General features: G+C 43.2%; 1 protein-coding gene across 1 annotated transcript in view; it reads right to left on the bottom strand.

The window, feature by feature from the left end:
* Window positions 1–16,793, bottom strand: part of LOC121591667 (autophagy-related protein 13 homolog) — a 41,565-nt gene that overhangs the window by 9,475 nt on the left and 15,297 nt on the right. The window contains exon 2 of the mRNA XM_041912408.1: window positions 15,671–16,040. Within this exon, the coding sequence (XP_041768342.1) occupies window positions 15,671–16,040 (370 nt within the window). The remainder of the gene's footprint in view (window positions 1–15,670; window positions 16,041–16,793) is intronic.

The raw sequence follows: 16,793 nt of genomic DNA, 5'->3' as shown, positions 1-16,793 counted from the left end.
TGTGAAAGAGAGAGAGAGAGAGAACCTTCCTGATCCCTGGGGTAGTTAAGTGAATGCAAGCCAACCGGCACGCCGCTGTTGCTATGCAAAAGCAACGCAAAAATGCAGCACAAACCCGTGCTCGATTGCGAACCCGATAGCTTTCCAATGTGTGTCGAAACGATCGTCCGCCGCCCGGTACCAACACAAAGAGATCTGCGATCTTGAGACATCGCTTGTAGACGCGACCCAGGCGATCGTACATTTTCTTACCCCATTCTCTTTTTCTCTAACAGCACACACATACACGGTCAGATGCGATGGCTAAAAATAGCACAGAAAAAAAACATACACGCCGGACGTGAGCAGCCGGCACAGAGGGTTTATTTTTGGCACAATCGCGTGAGCGTTTAATACCGAGAGAGATTGCCAAAGCCAGGAGGGGATCCTAGCATGTTTGCCCGCCAAAACAATATCCACCTACTCTGAGACATTCCTGAAGTCTCCCGTCTCCTCAGCATGTCTATTTTTCGTGTTTTGTAATCGATGACCAGTGGTTCGTTGTCGTTTCGTGAGATAGAATACAAGATATTCACTGTAATGAGTTGGCCCCGGGAAAGACCTTCCACACGTACCGCACACACCTTTTTCAAGATTGGTGACTAGAGAACCTCTCTATGTGTGGATGCCGTCGGATGCAGTCAGATGAAACGAAGATGTTAGACAAGGTCGTTTCGCTATGACTGACTGCATCGTTCGACCTCAATCGCCCACCGGACAAAGTCCAACGCTTCACACATATATCTCTGGACCTGCGATATATCATGGCGAGGACAGATGATTGGCAGGTTGTCGCTCTGTCAAACATAAACGGAATTCACGAACTCAATTTAAAAGATTTACCAAAACAGTTGGCTGTTGCACAATTTACGAATATCCAAAAACTCAGTTGATTTTATTTTTCAACTGAATTTTAGTAAAATTGTTTAGTACATTGAAAGTGAAGTGGAAGAAATATTTTTGTTTGGCTTTTTGGCTTGTCAGACATTTCTCGCCACACCTTTGGGAAAGATAGATGGCGGTGAGATGAGAAGTACCTAGCTATTTGCAGCTACGAGCCCAGATAAGGACGGAAAGGATCGATCGACAAGACAATCTTGAAGTTGGGCAGTAGCTTGATCTCTCTCTATCTCCCTCTCAGGGGCTCATCACCTATTTCCAATTCCACCATTGACGTCAATCTCTCGCTTGGGGAGTAGATGTGATAAGGATGGTTCCTTGCTGCATTTTTTTTAGTTCTGATTAGTTTCGCTCAAACTTGGGTTCCTGCGGCTCTGTCCTGATAAGCTTAACTAGCTTTTGAGTAAAGGACGCTCTGCCGCTGATTGGTGCATTACTATTCGGTGCACAATAATACGCAAAACCACGAAGAACCGGTCTAGGGGTGCCTTTCAATCGTCTTTAAGAGTCCACCAGGGAAGGCACCAGGTGGTGATCTAAGGGGTTACGGGGTTTGTTTGGTGTACAACGGGTATCAGCTTCCATGGGGGGTTATCTGTAAGGGTTCCCCCCTCCGGGGAGGTTTCTAACCTAGCTAATCAACAACACTGGAACACCCTGGGGCGCTTATCTTGTGTCCCCCGATAAGTCAGGCGCACCGGAATACCTTGGAATTGGGGAGACAGTTTCGATTTAGCTTTGGTATGTGCCACCGATTTCTTTTCCAGTATTCTGTAGGAATGTGAGGATAATTTCAGTGCTGCGCGTCATAATATCAAAAGTAAGATGCCTTATTATCTCTTTACAACCAAAAGATTGCATAAAAAATAATGTTATCATCGTAACAAGGGGGAAAACGATTATCTTATCGCCAAAGAATGCTTTTGCACATTGTCTGAGACATTATGGTACATATCTAACACAATAAAATAGTCATTTGCTGAAGGAAGATATTGAATGGTATCAATATCAGTAGTACAGGATTTATTATATATTAATCTGAATGGTAAACTGAGGATCACGTTTCCGATGAACTCTTTGCACATGATTCACATTTTACTGGACTTTGAACAAACGGTTAAGCTTCTCGTTGCAACGGAACATAGATTCTTGGGGAGTTTCTTCGCCGTGGATTAACAGATAAGAATAAGCGAGGGAATATGAGATTTAAAAAAAACAATGACCAAAGTGTTTTGATGTTGAATAAAGAGTTAAACAAAACAACTTTTTTTTCTCTAGATTCTAGATGCATCTTATTAGGTTTGATTGGAATAGGAAAACAAATCTGAAACAAACAACCGACCACCAGTAGCACCGCAGCCCACAACAACAAAGCATTCTAATTTTAATCCCATCCCTGGGGGGAGCGGGAGATTGTAAGCGGACGAAAGGAAACCAAAACATTCTATTGTTTACGAGCAGCAAGTCTGCAGCATCAGAACTCATTAAAACGCAAAACATTGGAGTTGGAAATGTGAAGAGCGCTTCTAATGCTTTTATGCGTATGGAAAATACATGATGCTGGCGTGCTGTATGGTCTGTTTACTGATGCGCTGGCCGATCGGACAACACAAACAACCGGCCACCAGCACAACCGGACACAGCCGGTAAAACAACAACACAACACATCATGATCGGGTGGCACAAAGCTAACAAAACACGACCCTGTAAGGAAACGTGTACACCATCCCGGTTGTACTAAAGCGCGTGAGCCGCGTGAACCTCTTCCGCGACACTCCTTACACTGGGGCTCGATCGATTGATAAATCGCATGGAGGGTTGATCGTAAATAAAAACGAGCGATAAAATACAGCCGGTTAATTGGCAATGTCGAGCGTTTTGCGTTTGTCGAAGGAAAGCCGAGAGAGATCGTGCCACCACTACACCGGCACGCTGCTGCCTTCTCGGTAGTCAGACACCACGATGAGGAAGAAATCGCCTATAATTTTCTTTTCACAGCAGTTGCAAATCGGCTCTGGTCAAGCACAGACGTACTTCCAGATAGCTCCGAATAACAAAACTAATACGTACTAACGCACAAAATCACAAAGTATACGAAGGTACGCAAATACTCTTCTCTCGCAATGGGAGGAAGAGATAGAAGGGGAAGAAAGCCCAAAGCACCACCAAGACAACTACACATAGACAAAACCGATACGCGCAGTCGTTCGGATCTATCCGAAAACAGTTTCGCTCTGCTTAGCGACAACGAAGAAGAGCCACCTAATCAGCAGAGTAAGAGATCTCAGCCAGTGACCAACACTAATACGTCAAATACACCAAGCAGTGATACCGGTAAACTACCACCAATAGTGGTTAAAAGTTCATCAGTGGGTTTTGTACACAAAGCCGTATTAGCAGCAGGAGTAGTACGTTACAATACGAAAGCAACGTATAACGGCACGATCGTTCAGGTCACCAATACAAATGATTTTAGATCAGTAGTAAATCACTTCAAAAAAACAAATATCCCTTTTCACACGTACCAACTGGAAGAGGACAAAACGACTAAAATCGTTCTTTATGGTTTACATGAACTACCAGATGAAGAAGTAGAAAACCTGTTAAAAGAGGAAAACCTAGTTCCAAAAAGTGTAAAAAAGCTTGCACTAAGACAAAAACGCTATGACGAACACGCAGTATACCTAATCCACTTTAGTGTGGGTAGCGTGTCTATGCAACTGCTACGAACTATCACCGCTCTAGATCACTGTGTGGTAAAGTGGGGATATTATTCCAAAAAAGCCGGACCCATGCAATGCAAAAGGTGTCAACTATACGGTCACGGAGCAATGAACTGCAACCGCGTAGAAAGATGTAATAAATGCGCCGATGAACACGCATCATCGGTTTGTCCTCTTACCGCGGGGACATCGTCGAGTGATGGTAAAGTACCAGAACATAAACTGAAATGTGCCAATTGCGAAGGAAACCACACAGCGGGATATATGGACTGCCCAAAACGTCCCGTCGTAGCAAAACGCAGTACAAACACTACGAAAGGCTATCGACCGAACTTAGGAGACTTTCCTACACTTCCTCAACCTAAACCGATACCGGGTTGGAAAGTAAATTCACGAGTTGACAAACCTACACAACACACATCTAATTCGATACCAACGCGCATAGGTCAGGGTGAAAGATTTAAGGCTCATGAGGAGCTGTTTAGCGCAGAACAAATAATTCCTATTGTTCAGGAAGTATTCATAAAGCTGGAGCAATGCAGAAGCAAACAAGACCAGATAACAGCAATCTTCCAAGTGGTTGCCAAGTTTTGTTTTCCGTGATGGATTTCCAAGGTAATGTACGAGTTTCATACTGGAATGCCAACGGCATTGCCAATAAAAAAACAGAGTTGTCCCATTTTTTAAATGAAAATAACATCAGCATCATGATGTTAGTGGAAACGTTCCTAAAACCGGTGCACGTGTTTAATATGCCAGGATACAATAGCTATAGACTAGATAGATTATCGGGCCCCAAAGGAGGAGTGATGGTTCTTGTTAGTAAAAAAATTAAACACCAGTTGATAAAACACTTAAACCTTTCAATAATTGAAACAATAGGAGTTAAAATTTTCACGGAGCAAAATAGTTTAACATTTATCACTGCATATCATCCCGGCTCGAATATTAATATGCAGACATTCAAAAATGACATTATAAAACTAACGTCAAGAAAAGATAATTTTTTCATCTGTGGTGATCTTAATGCTCGCCACAAAATGTGGAATTGTGCTTCTCGTAATCAAGCAGGAAAAATCCTTTTTGAGGAATCACAAAGAGGTCAATTTTCTATTTATTACCCAAATAAACCAACTTACATCCCTAGAGATCCCTCTAGAAAGCCATCAATACTTGACCTAGCTTTAACTAATAACCTTAACCTTTTTTCTCAATTAAAAACAATCACAGCGCTAACTTCTGATCATTTGCCGATTTCCTTTACAATTTACAATTCTAGAGCAAATATAATCCCTGAGTATAAAATCCCTGACTATAGCAAAGCAGATTGGAACAATTTTAAATCCCTTGTTAATCAATCTATTGACTTAACCTCAACGCATTTATGTAATATTCATAATGTGTCTCAAATCGATGAAATGATTAAAAAATTTACTTCAAACATAACCAGAGCACATGAGAGAGCCATACCAACAGTGATTCCAGGTAAATTTAACATTATACTACCTGATCTTATAAAAACCTTGATAAAACTTAGAAATCAATTTAGAAAAAAATGGCAAAGACACAGATTAGATTCTTCATATCAAAACTTTTATTATTTTCTTAAACGGAAAATTGAATACTTAATAACCCTGGAACGGAATAAGGCATGGGCTAATACCCTAGAAAGTATAAATCCCCGTCATAATAACACGAATCGCTTCTGGAAGCTCGTAGGCACTATAAAAAACCAACAAAGAAATATTCCTATACTCAAAAACCACAACCACTATTTACTTACGACTACAGAAAAATGTGAAGCTCTTAAAAAGCATTTTCAAAATGCGCATAATATAACACATCATAATGTTAGTCCCATTGAAAGTAGGATAGTTAACAAAAATGAAAAATATTTGACTTCCAATATGAGAAAACAACCACATTCATCTGAACTTATTAAACCAAGCGAGCTTACGAGATTAATTAAAAACTTAATAAATAAAAAATCAACTGGTTGTGATAGAGTCAACAACAAAACCATTAAGCATCTCCCGAGAAAAGCCATAGTCTATCTAGTTCTTATTTTTAACGCATGTCTACAACTAGGATATTTTCCTTCTGAATGGAAAATTGCTAAAATAATTGCTATTCCTAAACCTGGTAAAGACCATACGAATCCTGAAAGCTACAGACCAATCAGTCTGCTAAGTTGTTTGGGAAAACTTTTGGAAAAACTGATTGCTATCAGAATTCGCAAACATGTCGATAACAATAATATTATACCTGAATCTCAATTTGGGTTTCAGCCTGCAAGATGTACAACACATCAGATCCATCGATTAAAAAATAGTATTGTTGAAAATAGGGAATTAAAACAATCTACTGGTTTAGTCCTTTTAGACAATGAAAAGGCTTTTGATTCGATATGGCACCAGGGACTACTTTTCAAACTTAATAAGTTTAATTTTCCTCCTTACATAACAAACATAGTAAGATCATTTTTAAATAACCGGAAAAACTCTGTACACATTGGAAAATCCAAATCGAAACCATACCATAATGTAGCTGGTGTACCACAAGGAAGCGTGCTGTCTCCTCTGTTATTCAATATTTACATAGCAGATATACCTAACACAAGATATTGTTCTAATTTCCTTTATGCTGATGATTTCGCTATATCGTCCTCAGCGAAAAATCCTAAAACAATCATTAGACGCTTAAACATCGCACTAGAGGCGTATGCTAAATATTGTATAAACTGGAAGCTCAAAACCAATAGTACCAAGTCAGAAGCAATCTTTTTCACAAGGAATACGTGTATGAGAAGACTTCCCCAAAGAGATCTAGTGATGAGACAAGAAAACATACCATGGAAAAGGAGTATAAAATACCTTGGTATGCACTTTGAACAGCGTGTTACATTCAAAACACAAACTGAGAATACCCTTATAAAATTAGACAAAATGGTTAAAACTATGTATCCCTTCTTAAACCGGAAATCGAAATTGAATTTAAAAAACAAATTACTTATTTATAAGGCATTTTTTAGGCCAGTAATGACATATGCTGCACCAGCCTGGAAAGGAATTGCTCAGTCTCATTATAAAAAGTTACAAATTAAGCAAAACAAAATCCTTAAAATGATTATTAATGTCCATCCATGGTTTAACACAAGAGAGCTTCATAGGATTACAAATATGGCTACAATTAAAGAATACATTGAAAGAATCTATAGAAAATATCACGATAATTGTGAATCGAGCGAAATTCCCATATTAAATCAATTGGTAGCTTAGCATATAATTTAGCTAAATGTTAGGCTAAGTTATAGGTTATGGTCTTGTTTGTAATATTTAATGTAAAGTTAGTTAGTGTAGTTTGCATAGCTAGGTTAGTTAGTTTAGTTAGCATAGTTAGATAGGATAGTCTCTAAAACAAAATTTGTGGGTTTTTTTTGTAAATTTTTCCCACGCTACTACTCAACATCAGAACAAAATCGAAAAATCCAGCAATTGCTACACAGAAAACATTAATGAGGAAAGCTTAAGAGTCGAACCCATTATCGCAAGGAAAATTTGTAAAACATAATTACATATAATGCTTCGAATTCAAATAAACTACTACTACTACTACTTTCTTTTCACAGCCGGCACCTTCCGTTCCTGTGACATTGAACACTAGTCAGAGCCAGAGTGTGTTTGTGTCTGTGTGTTTTGCTTACGATACGGCTACATGACTGTTTTAAAAATAGCCTCCTCTTCAGTACACGGTTTCGCACCGGTACGGGGCCGAGCTATATTTGTTGTATGGCGCTGCACACCGGTGGTGCACCGTATCGTAGCGCATGTTCGCCTAATTGCATGTGCATGTCTCTCACGCCGGCTAGTGGTCGCCGCCTGTCGTCATCGTCGGTTGGTTACTCGGGGTAGAGGCTGAATCGAATACAATTTTCAGCGAGTCATATTTATCGCAAAAAAATGAAGCTGAGAGCAAACAACAACAAATACCTCCACAACGTGGACACAACAACGGACGGCTACTAACGGTTCAAGAGCTGGCTCGGTTGCACTTGGCACTTGGTAGCAGGCAAATGAGACGTAGGGGAAAGGAAGGGTGTCGTATGCAAAACTGCAATAAAGGGTATGTCCTGAGGAATGCAGTTGAACGACATTCCAACAGCGGTTCGGTGTGATGCCCCACTCTGTGCGGATCACCACTCACATATGGACCATCAGCAGCGGCACAAGAATTTGGATGAATTGTTGGTTTTGCTTTGATTCCTCACCATAAGAGCACATTACCTTTAGTTTGCAATAATAGGAATGGATTTTGATTTTCTTACTAAACGACGGTGATTTAAACACATTTATGATTAATTGTAAGATAATGAACAAACCTCGTTGCTTGGGTTCGATCTCCAATAAACCGTTTAAATAACAAACATTTACCAGATAACGTTGCACCTTTGCAGTTCCTTCCACAAATGCCTGACATTCGCGACAAATGTCAACAAAAATATCAAAGCTTTAAAAGATCAATCACAATCTCACACACTCACATGCGCTCCCCATAATAAACCCTGTACCCCCAGGGGAGGAAGATCGCGCCTAATCATGATGAGATCGCACAGTATACGCTGAGTGACCAGATATGGGGCCCCGTGAACACACACACACAGCCGGCAATGTAACGTGACACGTTGATTGTATGTTTTGAGAATTCACTTCCTGAGATTGGTAATGTCAATAAAACAGCACACCGTTGTCATGATTATTCCCCGGCACCGCACAGATGATAACTGGTACAGAAATTGAGATAAGAGCGAAGACTAGGCTGGGGACTGTTACTTTCTGAGAACATCGTATGGCATTTAAAAAAGTTTATGGTAATAGTATATTGGAAACGATTCCAAGCTCCATTGCTTCTTATTCTTCTTATTTGGCACATCACAGGTCTAATAGAAGTATGAGTCTTGTCCAAGTAAGGAGGAATTGACAACCTGTGACTGATAGTTTTACTAATATAAGAACGATAACTGAAATCCTGCACATATAGGAGGTATCCTTACGTGGCTTGAACCCAAGACTTGTTGTAAGGTCGTACGACTAGACAACTGCGCTACGGAAGTTCCGTGGAACTCGATCACTAAATGGGCAATAAACACAAAGAATGACATAGCACAAAAATAGTGAAACTGATATCATTCTTGGACATTCCTCACTCAAATCTAAGAGCAAACACTTATCACGAGCGAGGAAGTACAGAGGAAATGGGTACTTCTAGGTGGTAGATTGGACTCCACAAAAACGAAACCTCCGGTAATTGATGGCTAGATGTTTCTCCCGGTTAGAACCAGTTCATAGTGTTTGTTTGTGTGTGCTGCTGTTGTTACAGGACAATCCAACAGCAAACAAACAACAACTCTGGTGGACTATGCCGTCAACTCGATTCTCTCCCGTATCTTAGCTAACGGCGTGCTCTCCCTGTATGACTGCTGAAGCGCAATACCCATGGGAAGGCATAAACTGGTAACAGAATTATATCACTGAGCATGCAAAACCTTTGCCCCTTTCGTTTCCAACATTCCAATAAACGCTTTTCCCCCTTCCGAGATTTCGTTTGAGGCAGGAAGGAACAAAAAATAGCATTACATATAGGCGGCTGGGTCGTGATCACGCCAACACATTCTTCAGGATTCCTGTTATTTTTATGCAACTAGAAACGTACCGGTGGGAGACCGGGACCACTTAGCTCTCGGAGGCGCCAAGGTAAATTGACTGCGAATATTGAGGAAACCGTTCAAGTGAGGACGAGGCGTAACCCACACAACATGCGACCGACATCGTCATCGCCGTCGTTCGGGTAGTTTGCGTGCAGACCGTCCAGTAAATGGTTCTAACCTACTCCGAATTTTGGAATGATTGGACTAGGGGGCACAGTGAACAGCCTGGGGATGCTAATCGGGACTGACCTTGAAGTTGAATGTATGCTATCGCTTTGTTGCTTCGTTCTTTTCGGGCGACGTAAAGGCGCGCAGCACGTTCTAATTAGGTTAAAATCTGCCCCGCCAACCACGGCGACCACGGCAATGTGGGCAATCATAAAGCTTGCAATTTCAAAAATCGATACCACACCGATGGCGATGTAACGGTGTGAGTGAGTGTTGGGTGTAGTACTCAACTGTGATATAAACTGGCCAACATGGTCGTTACTAAATAATAAAATAATTAAACTGACTAACGGCAAAAAAGAATAGGTTTTTTGCAGGTTGTACTTAAGAGAATCAACCAAAACGTGATTCTCCTCTGGAAACTATCATACTAGCGCGCCCGTGACACATTGGGACCGATAATGAGACTTTAACCAACACCTCCATACAGGTCAACGCATGATAGTGTGGTGGGCGCTGAGAAGAAATATGACACGTTTCATTTATTACCGGAATTCCCGGTTGTAGTTGTTGCCTGGTCGCGCCTTCCCAACCCAGTGCGGGAATCTTTAGCATGGAAAGTTCACCGCTCGGGAACCGGTTTCTATGTGTGCATTAGCATATGTATTAAAATGCACCTTCTTCCTCTCTCGGTCTACCCCCGTGCACTTTAAGCTGGTAACAAGATGGGTAAAAACGATATCCTGCTAATTAATATTTTATCAGCGTACGACGCTGAGCGCAAACGACACATACTCCATCCTCGGTACTGGACACCTCGGATCGTCCTCCGTTGGAGGTTACTTCTAGGTTGGACGAGGGATAGAAAAGACCCCTCTTTGGACGGTGTACAAATTAATCGGTCAAATAATTCCTCCTCCTTCCTCAAGATGCTGAAGGGGTAAGTTCGCAGCAGCGCCAGTCATTACGGGGCGACAGGTTCACGACTCAATGATAAATTCTGCACTTCCTGAAGTAAAAAAAAGCATTGCCAGGAGCACCAGGTTGAAAATTCCCGACCAAAGACGAGATGTGTTCCTATGTCTGCTGCTTGTGTGTCTCTCTATATATATGCAATTAACTGCTTCCCTTTTTTCAGTCACTTTCTTACACCTCTCTTCAACGCAATTCTGCTTGCGGAGGGCAAATGGAAGTCACCGTAAGACTGGCTGCAGAGACTGGTAATCTTTCAGAAAATCCAGCCACGCGCCACAACGCACGATGTGCGCTGCCCGAAGAGTAATTTATCGCTCGTGCGCTTCTTTTCTGACTGGAGCTATTTGTTGCTTGACACCAAAGTATCTTCAAGCTGTCGGACGTGGCACGTGGCTAGGCTTTTTTTTACTTCCAGTGGAGCCTACGCTGCCGTCGATCGATCGTTTTTTTTTGTGTGTGCCAATTCCCGCTGATTGGAAGATGTTTTTCTCTCTCCTGATTTACACCGTCGTCGTTTGAATGCATTCACGAGTAGTTGGCTTGGCTGTTGCAGCAGTGTGCTTTTGCATCTGTGCAAATATCCCGCCGTGCATTCGCGTTGTTGGAAGGGGCTTCCGAGGGTAATGTGAAATTTAAATTATCGCCACAGTGGCGCCACCGTCAAACTGATCACTGCCGCTTGCGGATGGAGTAAAGCAATAAAGTAAGGGGTAGATGTACTGGCACGTACGCATTCGATAGAAAAATACTAGTACAATGTTTTTTTAAATGCCTCTTTACAGTGTGCGTGAGGCGTGTTTTATCCAAACTTTGATTATATGCTTGACTGAATTGAGCAAAAAAAAAAAACAATATCAAACACACACACACGCACGCTTACACCTTTTTGAGTAACTTGGCTTCAGTTCATACACTTTCTAAGGTTCTTTTGAGTGACCTCCTCTTCCACCGGACCTTTCGCAGGGTGTTGGTGCAGTCGCACCACAAGGTTTGGGTTTAATTTATTCGCATAAATTGCATAATGTACCTGACGGCCGCTGATACGTTGAAAGGTAATGACAGTTTTGATACATCCAAGTCGTTCGTTGCGAGTTGACGGGAAGAACGGGGCCGCACAGGGGTTCGACCCCTAGGTCGGTCATTTACTTCCCTGCAACGTGCATGGAAAGGTTTGAGGCAAAGGCGATGGAAATGGTACTGTCAAACGCACAAGTTACCACTTATTAAAGTACTTAATTAGGCGAAAAAGGTACATTGAATAGGGACAATTTACTTCCACTTACAGAAATAAAGCATCTTGAAATAAGTATTTTAAGGCTTTTGCGCTCTCATGCTCAAAAGTTGTGTTTTGAAAAACCTTCACCCAATTCTAGCAAAAAACCTTCAACCGTTTTATGACACATGAAGCATGCATTGCGTTCGCTGCCACCACGGCTGCACTTTCTAAACGATTGGCATGCCCACTGCCAACGCCGCATGGAAGGGCTTGAATTTATTACCCTTTCCAAAAAACGAATTACGTCCAAATCGGATCCAAAACCGTGCGCAAGGTCAATTTGACGGTGCTCCAACACACCGCCTGCGTACAACATTCCAGCAGCTGCGAGCAGTTTCTATAGCCGGAATTACGCGTCGCTGGGCAGTGGCAGCAGGGTGTCACATTCTTCACATTCCATTCTATGCATTTTTGCTCGAGTAGGATGGTGTGAGGGTGTACACATACGTTGTCCAACACCACGGACACACCGCATCGGCGGAAACAATCCACTCGCAGCAAAAAGGTAACGACAACTTCAATGACTTCCGCTCGTCGACGCGGACATCAATTGACGGATGGTTATTCGATACGGGTTTTTGTTGGTTCTGTCCATCCACAGGAATGCTACAAAAAAAGACTATAGAAAAGTGTTAAGTCAGCAGGAAAGCTTACGTGGCTTGAAGTTCGTGCATTGGCACAACGACATGTTCAGTTCAGAGCTGAAAAGCAGAGCTCCGAATCACGTGCTCCACGACCTAAGAGGGTCAGGTAGAGCTTGATCTTATCAACGATTTGGCCACCTACGAAATCGACACTAGCGACCTGGATGGATAAAGACAGGTTGGATATCTCTAGCCCTACTTAACATACGAACCTCGGGTGGTGTCATGGGGCTACAACAGCTCCTCGACCTGGTTCTACGCCCCATGGGTTCTACATGTATTTGTGTCGTTGCTCACCAATAGCGGTACCCCTCTATCTACTTGCCCCAAAGTCACCCAACAATGAAAGTAACCCACCGCCACCGATAAGGAAGCACGAGCAACCGATAGACGCGAGATTCTGACTGTTGTCGCTTAACCGTATCGGGGCAGCCGTTAGCAACAGCGGGTAACCTTCTCTCGCTGCACCCAACGGTCGGCGGTTCGTGTGTTTCTACTTCCTTGACATTTTTACGGCCGACACAGAGCGTGTGTGTCCCATTGTGTTCTGTTGCTATCCAAACGCGTGAAATGTGCATTGTTGTAGCCGATATATGAGCCAAGAGAAAAAGTAGAGGAAAAATAGCTTGCAATGTGATTGATAGCGCACTGCCGAGCATTGCATTTCCGCTTAAATGCGCGACAACCGACGGCAGAAGGAGAAACAGTGTGTCCGATCGTACGACAGCTTTCCCATAGTTCATTCTGCTTCCTGTTGATTCATCAGACGTACACCCCCTACAGCTACAATCTCTATCGCCGATGATGATCATCATCAACTAGAACTTGTCTAAACGATGCCCCTCTAGCACGTCTGTGAGGGAAGTAGAAAATAATGATGACCTTCGGACTCTTCGTACAGACAGACAAGAACAGAGCGGAACAGTGGGAAAGTGAGCGCACTAGACCCGCCATGTGTGTGTGTGTGATGCATCATAAATCAAACCTAATTAAAGCCAATTATCGGGATACACCGCACGACTGGCCGTGCGCGTTCTATCTCGCCGGCGCCAGTCAAATCTTGCGCGCATGCGCCGTGAAATGTGTGCGCGCGCGCGTGATTATCCGCACGGGCACGACATTTCGCACGCTTCCGCACCTGCAACACACAGATAGCGTTGAATGGGACAAAAACCCGAGCGCATTTTAAAAGCGATTTAGAAAGCGACAAGGTCACATTTGCAATTACCGGGAAGATGAGCTATGCTGACAGTTTAATGTCTATTTAATGAACTTCCCAGACATCTCCATCAATTTTAAATTGAAAATAATGTCCAATCTTGTTTAGGGATTTTGCAACAATAACTTACACTGTTCTACAACTTTCCATTTACTGCATCTCCTCTGCGCGGTGAAGATGCAGGTGTTCAAACAATATTGAACAATCACTTCACCTAATAGCGCGCGGCTCATCTTCGCCCTTTTCTAAACATTCATCACAATACAAACCAATGATCAGCGCGCGCCCGCCACTCCGTGCACTAAGAGAGCGTTGCATCATCGAGCCGTTGGAACATTGTTTAAATATTTAACAATGCCGGCATCCTTGAACAGATATTCATCGATTAACACACACCGATACTTGGCGGGCTGCTGCTTTGTATCTACATCTTCACCATTGCAACACCAGGCGGAGTGCGTATACGATGCGAAATGCACAACACGCACCACTCTGATGCCGAGCGCGTTCATCGTCACGCACAGTCGAGCATCTCTAAAAAAATGCAACAAACCCAGCTGCACTTGCAGCACCGCGAGCAGTGAAAACAATCAGACTCACTGATTTCGTTTTTGCACGCGGGGATGAGAGGATCGTGGGGTGCCCTTTTTGCATCACTAACAACGCCCTTTGCGGTGTGGAGCAGGCAAAAAAGGGGAAGATAATTCTTTTACAGCATGTAACGCGCGCAGGCCGAGCAGACCCCGAGAATGTAATACGTGATGCTGCGACTTTGTCCGAAGGTCGTCTGGTGCTAGATATTGCACCTTTACACACACACATACACTTTATACTAGGCTTCTTTTGTTTTTGTTCCTATGTGCTGTGTGCTAAGCCTGTGGAGCATTTTCATGTTTTTACCGTCTTGAAGCTCGTAAACGATCAGACAAAAACAGCGATGAGGCATTTGCTTCGGTCACGATTCGATTCGCTTGAAGGTTTGAGGCACGAGAGATGAAGATGCTAAAACTGGTTTTTGGGCATAAACTCTTGATTCCTCAGGAAGGGTGATGAGATCACACGTGGCTGCTGGAGCACGTCAAACGGATGCACAACGGTGTGTTTTCTTGATGCTAAAATGAAAATTCGATATCGTTGTCAACATATTGTAAGAAACGTTTTAAACCTGTCGCCAGCTGCAAGGTTGAAACTGTGCCGTATGGCTTCCAATGTGTCGTTGACCGTTTTCTAGTCCAAAATCTTGCAACAAAAAAGCGATCGTTGACACTTACTCCTTCACACAAACACACCACAACTTCTAGGCGCCAATGTGTGTGAAAGGAATTTTCTGTCTCTCTCTCTCTCTCTCTCTCTCTCTCTCTCTCATACACATGCCCTTCTTTCTGTCCTCTATATCAGCGTGAAAGGGAACAGTGCCTTGCCGGGGCGCCAACCAAAACCTCCTTCTCTCAGGAGCGGCTACAGTTGAGAGAAGGGGATAATTAAGTTTAGCCGGTGCAAAACTTTACCATACCTCAACCTTCGCACACTGGCGCCAAAGTTCTGCAACCGCGGCGACCGTGCGCTAGGGCTCCATGTTTGGAGCTGTACGCACTTTGCGAAAAATAAAACCTGTTCCTCGTCACTTCGATATAGTTTGTGTGCATCGTGTGGTTTACGCGACAGAATATGCCGTCCGTTTGCTGGTCGTGTTGGTGCCTTCTGAACAGCAGTTTTAACTCGCAGGCCACGTTGGGGCATAAAAGTAGCGGTTTCTCGGTTCGCATAAAGGTTACTCGCTCACATTAAGCTTGACTTTTGCAACGACCCTAGAGCAGTTTTTGTTGCCTGTCAACGCTCACTGTGGTTGCCTTTTTCCTCTTTCATGCGTTCCGTGGTCTCACATGTTTACAGTCTGCAATGGTGATGAGATCTACGTTCTTGTTTGGGGCTCACACAGTCGTTACGAAAAGCGTCTTGTTCCGTCTTTTACTAGTCCCCGTCAAAACTAAAACATCAACTCGCGCCACAATATTTACTTACCCAACTGATTCGTCTGGGGTTCGCCTGTGTAGATGCGGTAGTAGATGTCGTACGAGTCGGCCCGTTTCATGCGCGATACGCGGTACGCAGGTGTAACACGTGTGACTGAGAGTAGCGACTTGAGCAGCAAGCTCATACGATTGTAGATCACCTGGTTGGCGCGTTGGGGTGCGTTCGTTTGGTCCGTCCTGATGCTCAGCGTCCAGCACTCCAATATCATGCTACCACCTTCGGCCGTTTGGAGTGAGATTTCTACGCACAGTGGCAGTCGCGTGATGATCGATTCATGCTGCCCACCGTCGGCGAGGATTTTCTTCGTCTCGACAAGCACATCAAGGATGGACTGCTGATCGGTGATTGAGATGTTAAACTATGTAGAGGAGAGCAGCAAGAATAAAGAGAAAAAAATGTTAAAAAATTCATCAAAAGATTGTAACAAGCTCAAGCTATACATAAATGGAAATCATCTTCACACGGGACACGGTAACGTTGCAGCACAATGTAACACAATGCGTATCTCTCCACCAGTGCGTGTGGGACGGTGGAATGAAAAAATCAATCATTATCGATCGAGTGGTCGTTAAGGACAAGCCTTCGTTTGATTGCGTCCTTGAGCTAAATATGAGGGGCCGGAGCCTGCACGTGGCAGGGCTGTATCATAAGAAAATTGAGGCTAGCCGATATGAAGTCCAAGATGGGGAAAAGGGAAAGCAAACTTGTAACCGAGCTTGTGTCGTGTTTCGTGCACCGTTCGGAAACACAGATGTTAGGTTCCATGATTTATCGAGAATCGAAAATATTAATTCGAGCAAAAGCTGTTACATTGTAATTAACTATACACGCACACAGACACACACCCATCCACGTGCAACATAAGGAAAATTATCATATTTGCGTTCGTTGGAAAACACAACCAAGACGGATAATCATGGGCTTACTGCTATGTTTGCAAAATAAGATTCCCAACAGCAAAGGTTACAGCAAAGGTGTTCTAAGGTAAATAGTCAAACACAAGCTCTCTTCTTGGCGATTATCTCAACACGTAAGCAAACACAAGACGCACACTCGGGCGAGTCGTTGGATTGTGCAAACGATGACATTGTGACCCCAATCGTGGAGGATT

The sequence above is a fragment of the Anopheles merus genome, chromosome 2L (assembly GCF_017562075.2).
Source record: "Anopheles merus strain MAF chromosome 2L, AmerM5.1, whole genome shotgun sequence".
NCBI lineage: Eukaryota > Metazoa > Arthropoda > Insecta > Diptera > Culicidae > Anopheles > Anopheles merus.
The sequence above is the reverse complement of the archived record's forward strand: the minus strand, read 5'-3'. Positions and strand labels throughout refer to the sequence as shown.